This window comes from Sorex fumeus, unplaced genomic scaffold (assembly GCF_029834395.1).
Source record: "Sorex fumeus unplaced genomic scaffold, SorFum_2.1 ptg000094l, whole genome shotgun sequence".
In the NCBI taxonomy this organism is placed as follows: domain Eukaryota; kingdom Metazoa; phylum Chordata; class Mammalia; order Eulipotyphla; family Soricidae; genus Sorex; species Sorex fumeus.
Window position 1 is genome coordinate 19442985 of NW_026606151.1, and position 17026 is coordinate 19460010.

General features: G+C 41.1%; 1 protein-coding gene across 1 annotated transcript; it reads left to right on the forward strand.

The window, feature by feature from the left end:
- Window positions 1-671: 671 nt before the first annotated feature.
- On the forward strand, window positions 672-13141 carry LOC130040435 (E3 ubiquitin-protein ligase TRIM38-like). The gene is made up of 6 exons (XM_056132512.1): window positions 672-1089; window positions 2410-2505; window positions 6632-6862; window positions 9309-9331; window positions 9428-9540; window positions 11989-13141. The coding sequence occupies exons 1-6, from the start codon at window positions 697-699 to the stop codon at window positions 12516-12518; spliced, it is 1386 nt and encodes a 461-aa protein (XP_055988487.1). The 5' UTR covers window positions 672-696; the 3' UTR covers window positions 12519-13141.
- The last annotated feature ends 3885 nt before the right edge of the window (window positions 13142-17026 follow it).

Sequence of the window (17026 nt, forward strand, 5' to 3'; positions counted from 1 at the left end):
TGTTCCATAAGCATCTCTGCAGCTTGTTGATCTCTTTCGAGATTTATTTATGAGTCTCTGGATCATGGCGGGTTAATGAGCTTATATGACACCAGAGGCAGTTCATGGGCATGACTGCCAGGCTCCTGGAAGGACAGGAAGAAGTGGGGAAATAGCCCAATCCCGACTCCACGAGAGCCTGGGGATTTCAGTCACAAAACCCATATAACTGAGTTTTTCAACAGATTCACTTCTGGATGAGGCTCATCCCAAGCCTCTGGACTCTGCCTGTGAGTATGGCAGTGATTGGCGTGTGGAGGTCTTGGGCTGCTGGGGCTCTGTTTGGGCAGGTGATCAGCTACCCACTCCCCGTCTGGGGCTGGAAGCATTTAAAAGTGGTAGGATGTTCACCTTGCATGCGGCCAACCTGGCAGACCTAAGTTCAATTCCTCCACCCCTCTTGGAGAGCCCGGCAAGCTACCGAGAGTATCTTGCCCGCATGGCAAAGCCTGGCAAGCTACCCATGACTATTCGATATGCCAAACACAGTAACAACAGGTCTAACAATGGAGACATTACTGGGCCCACTCAAGCAAATCGATGAACAATGGAGGACAGTGCTACAGTATCAATTTAAGTAAGCATGTGATACCAACATTTGTCTGGCTGCATTTTCTTTGCCTCTAGATACAATATTGGAGCATTTCAGGAGAAGCCATGGCCTCGGACACAGCTACCATGAATTTTAGGGACGAAGCAATCTGTCCCATCTGCCTGGAACTGATAACTAGACCTATGAGCATTGACTGTGGACACAGTTTCTGCCACGTATGCATAACACGCATTATTGAGAGTCAAAGGCAGGAGACATTTCACTGTGCCCTATGTCGGGAACCTTTTACTAGGAACAGTCTCCGGCCAAATAGGCAGCTGGAAAATCTCATTGAATCCTTCAAGGAAGTGAATAAGAACATGTGTGAGCAACATGGAGAGAGGCTCCACCTGTTCTGTGAAAATGATGGTCAACTCATCTGCTGGTGCTGTGAGCGGTCACCACAGCACAGAGGACATGTCACTGCTCTTGTTGAGAATGCATGCCAAGACTACAAGGTGAGTTTGTGTCAAACGGTTTCACAGGTACCTGTTTTCATGCTGCTCCCAGAACATCCATGAAATTTGGGATTATGGTGTTGAAATATAGTTTTCATCATGTCAGTTCTTTGGAGTAACAGTTCATGATGGGCCCTCACTGAATCAGGTCCTGACTGCAGACTGAACTTCATTCAGCAGAATAGTCAGACACTTGGCTCTTGTTATAACTAACTTCTCTTGTTCTAAAATCCAGTTTGCAAAATTCCACAGCTGTATGATTTATTGTACAAATTGTCTACATACTTAGTGAATCAACAATGAGCCAAACTTGTGATAGATTCTGAAAATACAAGGTACAAGGACACAGTACCTTTCAGGTATCCTTCAGTCTATTCCAAACACTGCTTGGAGTCCCTTGTTTTGGGCACTTAAGGATGTGGAATGAAATCTAAGGAGTCTTTTCACAGGTGATTCCTGAAAAGCAGATACAAATTACCATTTACGTAATAGTAGAGAAAAATGGTATTTATGCAATATTTCCATGGCAAGAGTATAATGGTGTATATGGATCTGATTCTGACATACCTTAGTCACCTAAAACTTACAGTAGATGAATATCTTAACTCCTTCTCAAGTCCCAGTTTCTAGCACAGAAATGATACTAAAAATCCTAAGGTCTTCTTGGGGTTTCTTTCTTTTTTTTTTTAATTAGTGAAACACCATGAGATACAGCTGTAGACTTACAAACTTCCATGCATGGGTTTCAGTTATACCATGATTGAGTACCCATCCCTCCACCACTGCCCATTTTCCACCACAAATGATTCTTGTAGCCCTCCCACCCCCACACTCCACTCCCCCCACCCCACCCCGTCTCTGTGGCAGGGCATTCCCTTTTGCTCACTCTTTCCTTCACGGTCTTGTAGTTTGCAACAGAGGTATTGAGTGGTCATCATGTTTGGTCTATAGTCTACTTTCAGCACGCATCTCGCATCCCAAGCGAGTCCTCCAAACATCCTTAACTTGGTGTTCCCTTCTCTATATGAGCTGCCTTTTTCCCCAGTATGTGCTGTCGGCTTCCAAACTGTGGAGCAGACCTCCTGGTACTTATCTCAACTATTCTTGGGTGTTCGACTCCCATTGTTACTTTATATTCCCTTCTTGGGGTTTCTGAGGATACCAAATAATTACTGGACAAGCAACCTTCAACAGGCATTCTTGAATTATAAGGAGCCATCAAATATTCAGTGTCATCCTAATTCTCTTTGAAGTCTGGGGTTCCTCTTATATGTGTAATGAAATTAACTAAATTTATTCACCAATTTTTTTTCCCTTCAGAAAAAACTTGAGAGTACTCTCACAAAATTGAAGCAAATGCAAGACCAATGTAACAAGCTAAAAATGTCCATGGAAGAGCAAATAACCAACTGGGAGGTAAAATTTTGAGTCTTTATAAGATTTTTGGTTTGTTTTGGAGGCCATATTTGTCAATGTTCAAGGCTTACTCCTGGTTCTGTGCTCAGGGATTACTTCTAGCAGGATTTGGGGAACTATATGTGCTGGTGGGAATTAAAGTGTGCAGGGCAAACATCTTATTTACCCTCTGTTTTATCTCCCCCAAATTTGAATTTTTATCTCATGTTATTTTTATTTTAGAACTAAGCATTTGTGCTGATTAGGCAAAGCACAATGATGGTTTATGCTTATTAAACTAGACCAGATAGATGAACTTAAAAAGAATGCCATGTTTTGTTATTATGCTGCATCTATGAGATGCTTCTGTGCGTTTCCTTGTCTATGAGGATTTACTTCCAAGCCCCCAAGCTTTCAATAATAATTATTATTATTTCAATTATTATTGACTAGAAGTTCTGATACCTTTATACCTTTATTCATTTGTTCCAAGAGTCTTTTTTGACTGGGATTCAAAATTTAAATGCCTCAAAGTTAAGTAGCTCACATTTTAATACATCCCTGGTTTGAAGGCTTCACACATATTAATTTGGCCTATTCACCATGGTAAAGGATCTGGCACTCAACTTTTCGTGTTCATAAATAAGCCTTTATAAGCACTAAGGAAGAGGATCACTCCAGGAGGGATTCAAATTCTTCAAGTTTATGAAACTGATGAACAGGATCATAACTTAGAACATACACATCTGAAACTTGATTCTTTGAGCCTGTTTCAAGCTGACCAATTGCCCCACAGTTGAATTCATTCCTTTTACTGATGCAATATATCAGTTTGCAGTTAACATCACAGACCAATGAGTCATTTTGATTCTTTCAGGGTTTCTTCCAGTATCTCTCCTACTCCCTTCTGATATTAATATCAGATTCTCAGTGAACAGTATTCTCTTATTTCTAAGGCTCTGAGCAGTGGGATGGAAGTTTGATGTAAAAACATGGAAACCCAATCAGTGGAGCAATTAAAGTTGCCCTAGTCTCATTTAGGAAAGTTTCATTTCAACCCAAATCAATTACCCTCTTCCACAACTTCATCCATGAAACACCACAGAAAACAAGAAATCACTAATAGCAGCTGCAATTCTATACTTCCATGTTGAGAGCCGAATTCACAATACAGATCATCTGGTGTCTGACCATCTTTAGGTGGAGTTCTGTTGGTGAATGAATAGTTCCCTGAACTACTTTAAAAGACTAACAGTCAAACTTCTCTCTGCTAAGAAGAATGAACTTATCTACCAGCCTGGTAGTTGTAATGAATAATCTTATTTATGTTTGGTTACAAGTGAACATAAATAAGATTATGTTATTTCACTTCATCTTTCCTTCAGAGACAGAGAAAACCTTTTTATATTATTTAAAAAACTGAGTGTAAAGTGGCTCCCTGGCACGGCCATGGCTCCAGAGGCAAAAGGACTTAGTCCAGAGCCCAGCAGCTTGCAGAAGAAAAGTGAATGGACCATGCGTTAAACTGCAGCACCATGCCTCCCCAGGAGGGGAAGGGTTTTACTCCCTTCCACCTTTATCCCCCCTGGCAGCAAGGTGGTCGCCGCCTCAGAGCTTATAGGAAAGCCAAGTATGAGCCGGAGATGAAAGAGCAACTGCAGTCTCATGGGAAGGGGGGCGGTACCGGCACATCCTGCACGCCCTACCGGGGTCATGAGTTACCCCCCACAAGCGGCTCTCCGGCATGGCCATAACACCAGACACACAGAAACCAATCTCGTAATTATCTGGCTCTTTGCAGAAATCCAAAATCGTGGCCACGTGACATTATATGATTCTCATAACAGCTATAGAAAACAAAATATTTCACAATGCCTTTTCAGCAATTCTGATTGTTTGGGGGGAAATTCTAAACAACAATGGTGCATCTTTTGTTGAAATAATGAATGTAATCAATGTAGAGAAGAGTTAAGTAGAAATCATCTGCCTCACAGGCATTTGGAGGGGTGGTAGAGGGGGTATACTGGGATTCTTGGTGGTGAAAAATGAGTACTGGTGAAGGGAAAGGTGTTTGATCATTGTATGCCCGAGACTTAAACCTGAAAGCTTAGTAACTTTTCCCACAGTGATTCAATAAATAAAAATAAAAATAAAATTAAGGTGGAGTTCATGCCCAATTCAATCAGCTAATCAATGGCTGAATAAATAGCAGTACTCCTACCAAAAAAAAAGAAAACTGAGTGTAGGTATTGGAGAGATAATACTTGGGTTGACATTTGTCTTGCAGGCAGTAGACTCTGGTTCCATCCCCAGAACCACATATGCTTCTGTGTAAGCACTCTTAGAAGAGTGCTTACAACCACCACTGGATGTGTCCTCTCTTCAAAGGAAACTCTTGATTTTTCTAAATGGTATTTTTAGAAATGAAGTGTTTGACCTTTGCCCTAGCTCTATAATTAAGTTATTTAGCACTTCTGATCCTTTGTTCTCCTATATCATTATTGAAGAATCAAGGATATTAACTAGGTGATTATCAAAATTGTGAAAATCTCACCCAAACCTAAGTGCCTCACTTGTGGACACAGCAAAGGAACGTGGCACATTCTTTCAGGGAAATGATTCACGGGAAAATAATGATGCAGTGCTATCGGTTTATTTTGTATATCAGCACATGTGTGTCCCTGTTCAAATAAGCATTGCATGAAATTTACATTTTAACGCTTATAATTTCCATGGAATTAAGTAGTCCCACACTGTTTTGTAACTATCAGGCTATCTGCAGAAGTTTGCATTGTTTCAAAGTGAAACTATTCTTAGTAAATTGTTTTGTCTCCAACTGAATTCTGGACTCTATTACTTCTTGTTTCTTATATTTTGTAGGTATTTCATTTATATAGATTCACAACATTTTTTTTTCATTTGTGGCTGGCTTACTTCATTCAATGTTCCTTCTAAAGTTTCATGCAAGTTATAATAAATATCAAGTTTCGTTCCTTCTTAAGAACAAATAGTATTCCAGCCTGCAAGGTAGTTCAAAGGTCTGAGATCTGGGCAGGAGCGATAGTACAGCAGGTAGGGCATTTGCCCTACTGTGCATGCAAGAGAGGTCTAAGTCTGATCACTGGCACCACATGGTCCCTGAGCACTATCAGGAGTGCCTCTCAAGCACAGAGCCTGGGGTAGCCTCTGAGCTCCCCCAGGTATAGACCAACTCACACCTAAAAAAAAATTCCCTTATATCTATGTAGCTAAACATTTAGTTTGTTTTCATCTTTTAAGGGTGGCCGATGAGGAGATTGTCTGGTGCCAGCAGGGTATGGCTTATGGGTATGATCCCTGAGTCACTGGAGACTGGGGGAAGCAGGCAAAGGATCTCTTCTCCGGGTCCCATTGAGTCCAGAGTCCCAAGTGACAAAGGTCCGCATTAGGAGTATAAAAGGAGGCTCCCAGAACCATGCCACCAGACTCTGCGCCAGGCTGTGGGGCGGGTGAGAACCCTCCCCACCTCTAGAAACCCAGTCCCAGCAGCCGACCACAACTGCCCAACCACTGCCATGCTCCAGGCTGCTTTCTGGACCATGTGGTCGCAAAGTCATAAGAAACTTTCTACCCATTTATGCCTCTTGGAGAGCCTGGCAAGCTACTAAGAGTATTCTGCCCACACGGGCAGAGCCTGGCAAGCTCCCCATGGCATATTCAATATGCCAAATACAGTAATGACAATAATGATCTCTGGATAATAAGTCTCATTCCCCTGACCCTGAAAGAGCTTCCAATCATTGGGAAAAAATGAGTAAGAAGAGGCTGCTAAAATCTCAGGGCTGGGAGGAATGTTACTGGCGCCCACTCGAGTAATTTGATGATCAATGGGATGACTGGAGCGATAGCACAGCGGTAGGGCGTTCGCCTTACAAGCGGCCAACATGGCCGACCCGAGTTCGATTCCTCCGCCCCTCTCGGAGAGCCCGGCAAGCTACCGAGAGTATTCGATATGCCAGACACAGTAACAACAAAGTCTCCAATGGAGACGTTACTGGGCCCGCTCGAGCAAATCGACGATCAACGGGAGGGCCTTTACTTTACTTTTACTAATGGGATGACAGTGATACAGTGATACATCTTTTAAACATGTGTTTATTGCTTCTAGAAAACTATAGAAAAAGAGAAACAAAACATCCACACTGATTTTGAGACCCTCTACATCTTCCTTCATGAAGAGGAGAAGTCTCAGCTGTCAAAACTGGAGAAGCAAAAGGAACAGGCTCTGAAGAGACTACAAGCTGATAGAACAAGTTTGAAAATGCAGAGGAACAGACTCAAGAACCACATTGTGGAACTGGAGAAGAAATATCAGGAACCTGAGTGTAAATTGTTGCAGGTAGGACTGTTACTTAGGGGACGGAGAGAAAGGGTTTGCTTACAACCCATTACGATGAGAACAGTGAGGGGGCCTGAGAGACGGTAAGCCCTCCTACCTCACTCAGCTGGGTACTTGTGTGGAGAACAAAGTCTATATTTTAGACACACATTCACTTATACATTGACATCTGCAGAGTGGCTTCCAAGGGTTCGTCGAGTGTCTTTATGTGAATCAGAAACATTGACCTGCTTGAGGGTTGGAGTGATAGCACAGGGTGTTTGCCTTGCACGCAGCCGACCTGGGTTCGATTTCCAGCATCCCATATGGTCCCCCAAGCACCGTCAGGAGTTCCTGAGTGCATGAGCCAGGAGTAACCCCTGTGTATCACCAGGTGTGACCCAAAAAGCAAAAAACAAAACAAAACAAAAAAAATTGATCTGCTTTTGATAATCACAGTGAGTTTCTTGACCAAATGGAACCACTGGATAATTTTTGCTACTATTTATCTCATTTGCATAGAACTCTGGCTGTGCAGCTGTCCCCTGAATGCCTCTTCCGTTGACTGGGGGTGATAAAGTGAGGCCACCAAAATGAGCGATGATCTTTTCCTTGATTTCTTTATGATGTTCTTATAATGTTCTTATTCCAAAGACTCCATGGGGCTTTCTGATAAATGCCTATAACTGTTTATTCTACTTCTAAAAGAAGTAAACTTGAGGGGACATTGGCAATTGAGACTGTAGTGTATTTGCCCACCAACACTTAATGGCTGCTGCATCCCACAGTCATCTAGTTTCAGGATTTCAGGGGTTCTGCTTGGATCCATCACTTAAGACCTTTTTTTTTTTTTTTGCTTTCACACCTGGTGATGTTCAGGAGTTACTCCTGGCTTTGCACTCAGGAATCACTCCTGGTGCACCTATTGGGATGCTGGGAATTGAATCCAGGTCAGCCGCGTGCAAGGCAAACGCCTACCTGCTGTGCTATCACTCCAGCCTCCACTTAAGACCTTTGTAATAAGTCATTTCTAATCTTGGCTCACTCTTAAGGAAATTAGACCCATAAAGCAAGTTTTGGCAGGGATAGCCTGGACACCCTACTGTCCTTTCCCAAGCAGTGGACAGGCTAATGTTATTGAAGACACCACATCAGACTCCATGCCAGGCTGTTTCACTCAGGGTGCCCCAGATGGGGGTGAGTGAGAGCCCTCTCCGCCCCAAGGGACCCAGCTCCGGCAGCCAAAAACCTCCACAACCCAACCACCTCCATGCTCAAGGCTGCTCACCACACCCTCAGGTGGAGCCTCACATATGAGTGAACATAGTCCTGGACCACACAGCCGCGACACATAAGATGTTCTTATAATATGTTCGTATAACATTATAAGAACATCATAAGATGCTCCCGACCCATTCTCCATAATTACCACACCATATTTGATGGGGTTCAGATAGTAGGCAACAAATCATACAGGGAAATAATATATATATACCAAAGCTCACATCACTAAACATTAACAACATGTTAGTGATACCCTATAGAATGTCATAATGGCTCCTGCCAAAATAGAACAATCTTCACACTCTTTCCTATATGAACACATTTTTGTAAGCATGTTCAGCAGTTTTTCATACAGACAATATAAAATATATTATTTCTGGTGTGTTTTGGGATTGGGTCAGACATTTTTGCCACATGCAAGGCAAACACCCTACCACCATGTTATCAAGTGATAGCACAGCAGTAGGGCGTTTGCCTTGCATGTGGCCAACATGGCCGACCCGAGTTCGATTCCTCGCACCCCTCTCGGAGAGCCCGGCAAGCTACCGAGAGTATCTCGCCTGCACATCAGAGCCTGTCAAGCTACCCGTGATGTATTTGATATGCCAAAACACAGTAGCAACAAAATCTCCAATGGAGACGTTACTGGGCCCACTCGAGCAAATCGATGAACAACGGGAGAACAGTGACAGTGGCAGTGTTTTGGGATTGGGGCTTCCCAAATTTGGTGGTGAGAAGGTGTAATGGTGGTGGGATTGGCGTTTGAATATGAAATGTAATCAAATATTGTGAACTAACTTATAAAATTAAAACATTTTAATGAATAAGTAAAATTTTTTTTAAAAAAAGCCACAATCTGATTTGCCATCCCTACCAAGTACCACAGCTAAGAATGTGTAAACCACGCATGTGTAGAGCCCCAGTTTTTGCAATAACAACAAATGGAAAGATGATCAGGGAGTAAATTAATGAAAAACAGAAAGATTGATAAATATGCTATCATGCTGAATAACATGAGGATCTGGGATAGGAATAATTTTATCTAGGAGTCCATTGATAGCTAAACCTGTGGTCATTCTGTTTACTTCTTTGGAAGCAGCGTTCATAGAAAACAGTTCCACAAACCAAACCCCATGAAATATTGATGTTCTCACACTCATCTTTGGTCTTTGTTTATCTACAGAACGTGAAAGATATCTTGAGCAGGTAAGAGCTAGGTGAACCAAGGAGGGAAGAGGTGTGGGCACATTGAGCTAACTGGAATGTCTCACTGATGAAGTCTGTGGCTTCTGCTTATTCCAGGAGTTCATCTGTGAAGCTGGAGTTGCCGGAGACTTTCCCTTTGGATTCTCATATTGAGTGCAGTGTTTCTGAGCTGTACTTGGATGTGAAGAAAATGTTAAAGAGCTACCAAGGTGTGTAAAGTAAAGAATTCACTAGCTTTGGGGCCACAGCGATAGTATAAGGATAGTAAAGCACTTGCATACAGTAGAACCTAGTTTGATTCCTGATACTGCATGTAGTTCTCAGTGCCTCACCAGGAATAGAGCCCCACCTGAGCATTGAAACAGTAGTGATCCCATCACACTGCCATTAGTGTCCCCCAAACAAACAAGTCTTAACTAACTTCCAAAGAGGAAAGGGACTCACATGATAACCAAGTTTACCACCAGCTGTCCCTATATAGGTTCAGGGCCCAGAAAGAATGTTTAATTGTTCTGAATAAAGCTGTCAAATTATTTTTTGATAGCATAATTTTATGTTTAGACAGGGATCTAGGGACATTGCAAAATCTGTGAAGACTCCTCAAGTTCTTACTCATATTTATTGGCTTGCGTAAGTTCAGTTTTATAAGCTCCTCCACTTTACAAAGAAAGAATGAAATGTAAATTCTAGTGGGTTGTCATGAAAATTAAATACAAAAACCTCTATAAAGCCTTCAGTACATTGTCTGAGCTGATATTATTTTCCTATTTGCAAAGTATACAATATAGGAGAAGATATAGACTATGATATAAATGACTTTAGGACCAGGACCCAGATAACAGTAAATGTTAGAACAGGAATTAAAGCCAGGTTTTGCCAAATCCAAATACTGAACCTCCTGCATATTGATCCCTTAACCTATGCTTTCTATGTTTCTAAAATATGCAATTATGAAGTTTTTAAAACTCAATTTCTTGCAATAGAAGACCTAACCTGAAAAGAGTTTGTGACTTTGTCATTGTGTAATCAAACATACATACAACTCTGTTTCCCAATCAATACTCTGTTGGTTAACCAGAGTAGTTAACGGAATTATTCAAAGGCAGGGGCACAAGAGACAACAGAGTGAGTCAGGCATTTCCTTTGCACGCAGTCAACTTCAGCATTCCATATGGACCCCTGAGCACTGCCAGGTATAACTCCTGTATGCAGTGGAGTAACCTCTGAGTATCACCAGGTGTGGCCCCCAAACAAACAAAATTATCCATAGGCAGATATAAATTTGAGATTTGTAATTTAAGTTGAACATGTAAAATTGAGGTTTGAGCTTGGCCTTAAATAATCATGGAGCGGCTAACTTTATTTTTTTTCCAAAATACAGTATGTTCTGCATTGTACTTCTTTGGGAGGTAGCATGTTAGTATGTTCAATTCCATGAATCTATATACTTTAATTCAAAAACATTACTATTTTCCAATATTTAGAATGCATTGTAGGTCTTTTATGATTAGTTTCTAACCTAATTTTAAGAGTATTTCTAACTCTGCTCCTTTTAGCCATATAGACTCTTCTAGAGTTTCTCATTGATGGAACCAAACAGAAACTAGAGAAAGGGAGTCTGGTTGATATGACTATGGCCATAAGTCTTTCTGGGAAGCAAGAGAGTGGGAAAAGGTGGGAAGTCAGCTAGTACAAAACAGAGTAAAGCAAGTGTTTCTGCATACTTGATTTTTCATACACCCCCCAATCCAGCTGATCAGTGCTAAACGAGTGAAATAGTGTAGTGATGAGCTCTTACTAGAGCTTCCTATCATGAACTTCTATTTTAAATATTGCACTGCTAGCCATCATCACACTTAAGATTGTTTTTAATTTTTTGGGGGGGCTATCATTTATTATTTATTTATTTGTATAAAGTTGTTCATAGTGATTTATTGCATTAAGTATTCCAATACCAATCACACTACCATTGCACCTCCCCACCACCATATTTTCAAGATTGTTTTATTTGACTCTAATCAGATAGTTTTCATGTATATTGGTATTCAGTGTATATGGATTCTCATGCATATGCATATTACCTTATCCTAATCCCAATGGAATATTATCTGAATTCAGCAAGAAAGACAAACTTTTACTTTAAATTCATGAGAATTGGCATGTGTCCTGAGGCCCAGCTAAAATTTTGGGAAATCTGTAACAATCTATGACATTTGCTGTGTTAATTTTCTTTCATATCTTCAGTGTCTGTGATTACTATTCAGGATGAAAGGGCTCATTTCTGCTCCAATATTTGCTCAGACCTAAATGTCCTAGATAGGTGGAGAGAAAGGGTTTGGAAGAATACAGTAGCAAGCTAATTCTGCTTAGTTTTGCTCAGAAACTAACATGATGATATTTTATTATTACCATTTAACAGCTTAATATATTCTAAAGAATTTCACCAAGAGAATACATCATCTCATTCAATCTTCCCAATTAATCCTTGTGACACATAGGAAAATTTCTACTTTGTAGTTAACAAACTGATCATCCAAGAATGACTCGTTCTAAGAATGACTAGTAGGAAATAAAAATTGCATTTGATCACAGATTTGTTTCATATAAACTGTGTTCTCAGAACACACACAAAAATCTCTCTTTTTCTTTTTCCTCAGTTAATGTCACTCTGGATCCAAATACAGCTCATCCTGATCTACTTGTGTCTGAGGATCGGAGATGTGTAACTGGTCCTAACTCCGGGGAAAGTCTTCAGACTGAGAGACGAAGACACAATCGTTTGTTCTACTCTGTTCTAGGCTGTGAGGGCTTCACCTCAGGAAGACATTATTTTGAAGTGGTTGTCAGAGATAAAGATGAGTGTAGTATAGGTGTTTGCCTAGAAAGTGTGCAGAGAGATGGTGACCAGGTACAGGAGCCTCTGACTGGATTCTGGACTATCAGATTATTAGACCAGCCTCGCTTTGTGGTGGCCATGGCCTCTTCCCAGAGTTTACTTTCTCGGATGGAACAGCTTCAGGTCTTGGGGGTGTTCCTAGACTATGAGGCTGGACTTGTCTCCTTTTACAACATGACTACCGGTTCTCACATCTTTACTTTCCCCAAAGCCTCCTTCCCTGAGACTCTCAGACCCTTTTTCCAGGTTTGTAATGATACTGTTTTGTGTCTGCCTCTTCCAGAGAATTAAGGAAAGGAGTAAAATATCCTTTATAGTTTATCCACTATATAGAACATCATGTAAATCCAGGTGAAAAAACATTTAGTCTATATTCTTCCCTGCTATTTCCCTGTACCAAGTACATTTCCTATACCATGAATAGTGCTGAGTTTTTATGAATATTTAATTTTTAATGTCATTAAATAAATTGATATGCAAATTCTTGAAAATACTGCAACTTATGACTCTGAACTTGGAAACAAAACATACTATCCATCATCTTCCTTCTCACTGGATCCAGATGTTTCATATCCAAGTCTCTGAATGATCGGCAGAGTCACCAGATTATTTGACCACTGAAACTTCTGTGTAGTGGATGAGGAAAGCTAAAATTGTTCAAGTTGGCAGCATAAAAGCAGGGAATTCAAAATAGAAATAACTCTTCTAACCACTGACTTTCTTACAGGAAAAAACCATAAACATTACATGACTAGAAATATGTTAACAACAATAAAATTTTAACTGGGATTATTTAGAAAAATATTGAAACACCAGAATGTACATAGCACTGTAGCACTGTTCTCCCAATTTGCTCGAGCGGGCACCAGTAACGTCTCCGTGGACTTATTACTGTTTTTGGTATATAGAATATGCTACAGGGAGCTTGCCAGGCTCTTCTGTGGAAGAATGTACGTACTGAAAATAATAATATGGATGGGGTCACTTGAAGAATTAAAAGGTAAAGGCCCTCCCGTTGATCGTCGATTTGCTCGAGCGGGCCCAGTAACGTCTCCATTGGAGACTTTGTTGTTACTGTGTCTGGCATATCGAATACTCTCGGTAGCTTGCCGGGCTCTCCGAGAGGGGCGGAGGAATCGAACTCGGGTCGGCCATGTTGGCTGCGTGCAAGGCAGACGCCCTACCCGCTGTGCTATGAAGAATTAAATGAAAATATATTTGAAGCCTTGATTAAAAGGCTTTCTAAAACTAAATGATATCTGCACTTGTATGTTTGTTGCAGCATTATTCACAATAGCCATAATCCAGAAAAAAACCAAAGTGCCAGAGAACAGATGACTCGTTAAAGAAACTAGTACATCTACGCAATGGAATACTATGCAGCTGTTAGAAAAGATAAAGTCATGAAATTTTCATATAAGTGGATCAACATGGAGAGTATCATGCTAAGTTAAATGAGTCAGAAAGAGAGGGACAAACCTAGAAGGACTGCACTCGTGTGGAATATAAAGTAACATAATAGGAAACTACATCCAAGGATAGTAGAGATAAGGGCCAGGAGGATTGCTCCATGGCTTGGAAGCTGGCTTCACATGCTGGGAGAAAAGACAGCTCAGAAAGAGAAGGGACCACCAAGTATATGATGTTTGGAGGGCTCACTCAGGATGGGAGATGTGTGCTGAAAGTAGACTATGGATCGAACATGATAGCCACTTAGGACCCATATTGTGAACCGTAACACTCAAAAGGAGAGAGATAGTAAAAGGGAATTTGCCTGCCACGGAGGCGGGGGTGGTGTTGGGGGTGAGGTGGCAGGAGAGATACTGGGAACATTGGTGATGGAAAGTGGGCACTGGTGGAGGGATGGGTACTCGATCATTGTATGACTGAAATGTAATCATGAAAGTTTGTAAATCTGTAACTATCTCACAGTGATTCAGTAAAATTATTTTAAATCAATAAAAAAATTTAAAAAAAGACTTTCTAAAACTAAATTAAATAAATAAATAAGTAAAGTTCAAACGGTGGGTAACCTCCCCACCCCCTACCCCCCTGTATTTTTGGAAGCCCTGATAGCCACCCCCACATTCCACCACCACCCCAGCCATATAAGTTCCGTGCCCAGTTAAATATTATGGATTTTCTGGAGTGACATCTCTAAACTCTACAATATTAACATCACAATAGGAGCACACCAGATTGGAGGGGAATGTAACATAGAAGCCAACAAGCTCGTTTAGCAAAATTATTAACACAAAAGGCTCAACTAGCAGCAACAGCTTAGACAAACCTTCAAACAAGAACTTAATGTACCCAGGGGGAGATAGAACAATTTTCACAAATCTTGTTTTACTGAAGTATTTTACTGAATTTTACTTTTTTTTTTCCAATTCCATTAGCCACTTAGTTGTAGCACTGTAGCACTGTCCTCCCGTTGTTCACCGATTTGCTCGAGTGGATACCAGTAACAGCTCACAACAAATTATGAGACCTGTTGTTACTGTTTTTGGCATATCAAATATGTGACGAGTAGCTTGCCAGGCTTTGCCATGCGGGCGAGATACTCTCGGTAGTTTGCTGGGCTCTCCGAGAGAGGTGGAGGAATCGAACCCAGGTTGGCTGTGCACAAGGCAACTGCCCTACCCTCTGTGCTATCGCTCCAGCCCCACTTAGTAGTAACAAACAACATAGAATATGGGGATAGACTTCAAGGGTGGTTGGGAAAAATGAGGACAATGGTAGAGGGAAGGTGACAAGATGGTGAGATTGGTGTTGGAATATTGAATGCTTGTAACAAATGCATCATTTACAAAGTTGTTTAACTTTGTAAACCATGGGGTTTAAATAAAGTGGAAAAAACAAATAAAAGTCCTAACTGACTCACAAAGGGCAAAGAATATGTTAATAGACTATTATACAAATGAAAATCAAAACTATGCACAATTCCAACTGAGTAAAGTTTCGAAATAAAAGAAGGAATAGATATTTCATGCTTCCTTTAAAAATGAAAATAGCAAGTTATCATACCAATGATTATTTTAAGTTCCAGACACTAGATAACCCAAAAACGAGTGGTTGAATCAAGTTCATGTCTCTCCAAAGTAAAGGCAATTCAGATGCACATATCCATGAAGTTCTGGACCAGGCACTTACAACAATCTTTCTTCTTTCTTCTTCTTCTTCTTCTTCTTCTTCTTCTTCTTCTTCTTCTTCTTCTTCTTCTTCTTCTTCTTCTTCTTCTTCTTCTTCTTCTTCTTCTTCTTCTTCCTTCTTCCTCCTTCTTCCTCCTTCTTCCTCCTCCTCCTCCTCCTCCTCCTCCTCCTCCTCCTCCTCCTCCTTCTTCTTCTTCTTCTTCCTCTTCTTCTTCTTCTTCTTCTTCTTCTTCCTTCTTCCTCCTTCCTCCTCCTCCTCCTCCTCCTTCTTCTTCTTCTTCTTCTTTTTCTTCTTCTTCTTCTTCTTCTTTCTTCCTTCTTCTTCTTCTTCTTCTTCTTCTTCTTCTTCTTCTTCTTCCTTCTTCCTCCTTCTTCCTCCTCCTCCTCCTCCTCCTCCTCCTCCTCCTCCTCCTCCTTCTTCTTCTTCTTCTTCTTCTTCTTCTTCTTCTTCTTCTTCTTCTTCTTCTTCTTCTTCTTCCTTCTTCCTCCTTCTTCCTCCTTCTTCCTCCTCCTCCTCCTCCTCCTCCTCCTTCTTCTTCTTCTTCTTCTTCTTCTTCTTCTTCTTTTTCTTCTTCTTCTTCTTCTTCTTCTTCTTCTTCTTCTTCCTTCTTCTTCTTCTTCTTCTTCTTCTTCTTCTTCTTCTTCTTCTTCTTCTTCTTCTTCTTCTTCTTCTTCTTCTTCTGTCATACCCAGCTATGCACAGTGCACAGCAGTTACTCCTGGCTCATGCACTCAAGAATTACTCCTGGCAGTGCCCGGGGGAACCATATGGGAATCTGGGAATTGAACCTGGTTGGCTGCATGCAAGGCAAACACCCTACCCACTGTGCTGTCACTCCAGCCTCACCAATTTTCTTCTTACAACCCTCCACCATTCTTAAGATTCAAGATAGCTTTTAAAGTTCCAGAAAGCATACCAGCACTCCAGGATGTAAAGTGGAGAAAGGAATACAGAAATAACATATAGGGCATACATACAAAGCATCTGGTTTTTCACTATAGTTTCCTAAATCTTACCATGAAACTTCTTTGTAGCACATCAACCAAATTTAGTCCGGTGCCACACCCAGGGAATCTGATAAATGTCTTGTTTTCATGATGGTCAGATATTATATACAATTAAGCTTCTCAAGAAAGAAATGGAGAGTGGACTTGGAAGTAGATGATCAACAGTCCCCTCCAAAATTACATGTTATTTAAACTGTTATAGTTATTGGATTTAAAAAAAATAGAAAGCCTACAGACTCAGCGATTTATTTCAAACTTGAAAGATAATACCCCAACAAAATCACAATCACAAATGATCCTGTTATTCGTCGATTGCCTCGAGCAGGCCCCAGTAACGTCTCTTTCATCCTAGCCCTGAGATTATATTCAAGGCTCTTTAGGAGAATGACACCCATCATTGTTACTGGTATTTGGCATATTGGGTACGCCACGGGGAGTTTGCCAGACTCTGCCGTGTGGGCAGGCTACAATCGGTAGCCTGCCAGTTTGTCCAAAGTAGGAATGAGATAATAAGATGTCATAATAAGATGTTGCGAATTTGGAGGATCTGAGTGGAGGATTCTCGGCCCCAATCCTAGTAGGCTTGGAAATCTCGGCCCCAGAACCCGCATGGCTTTGTCCCTCTGCCAGTACCTTCAT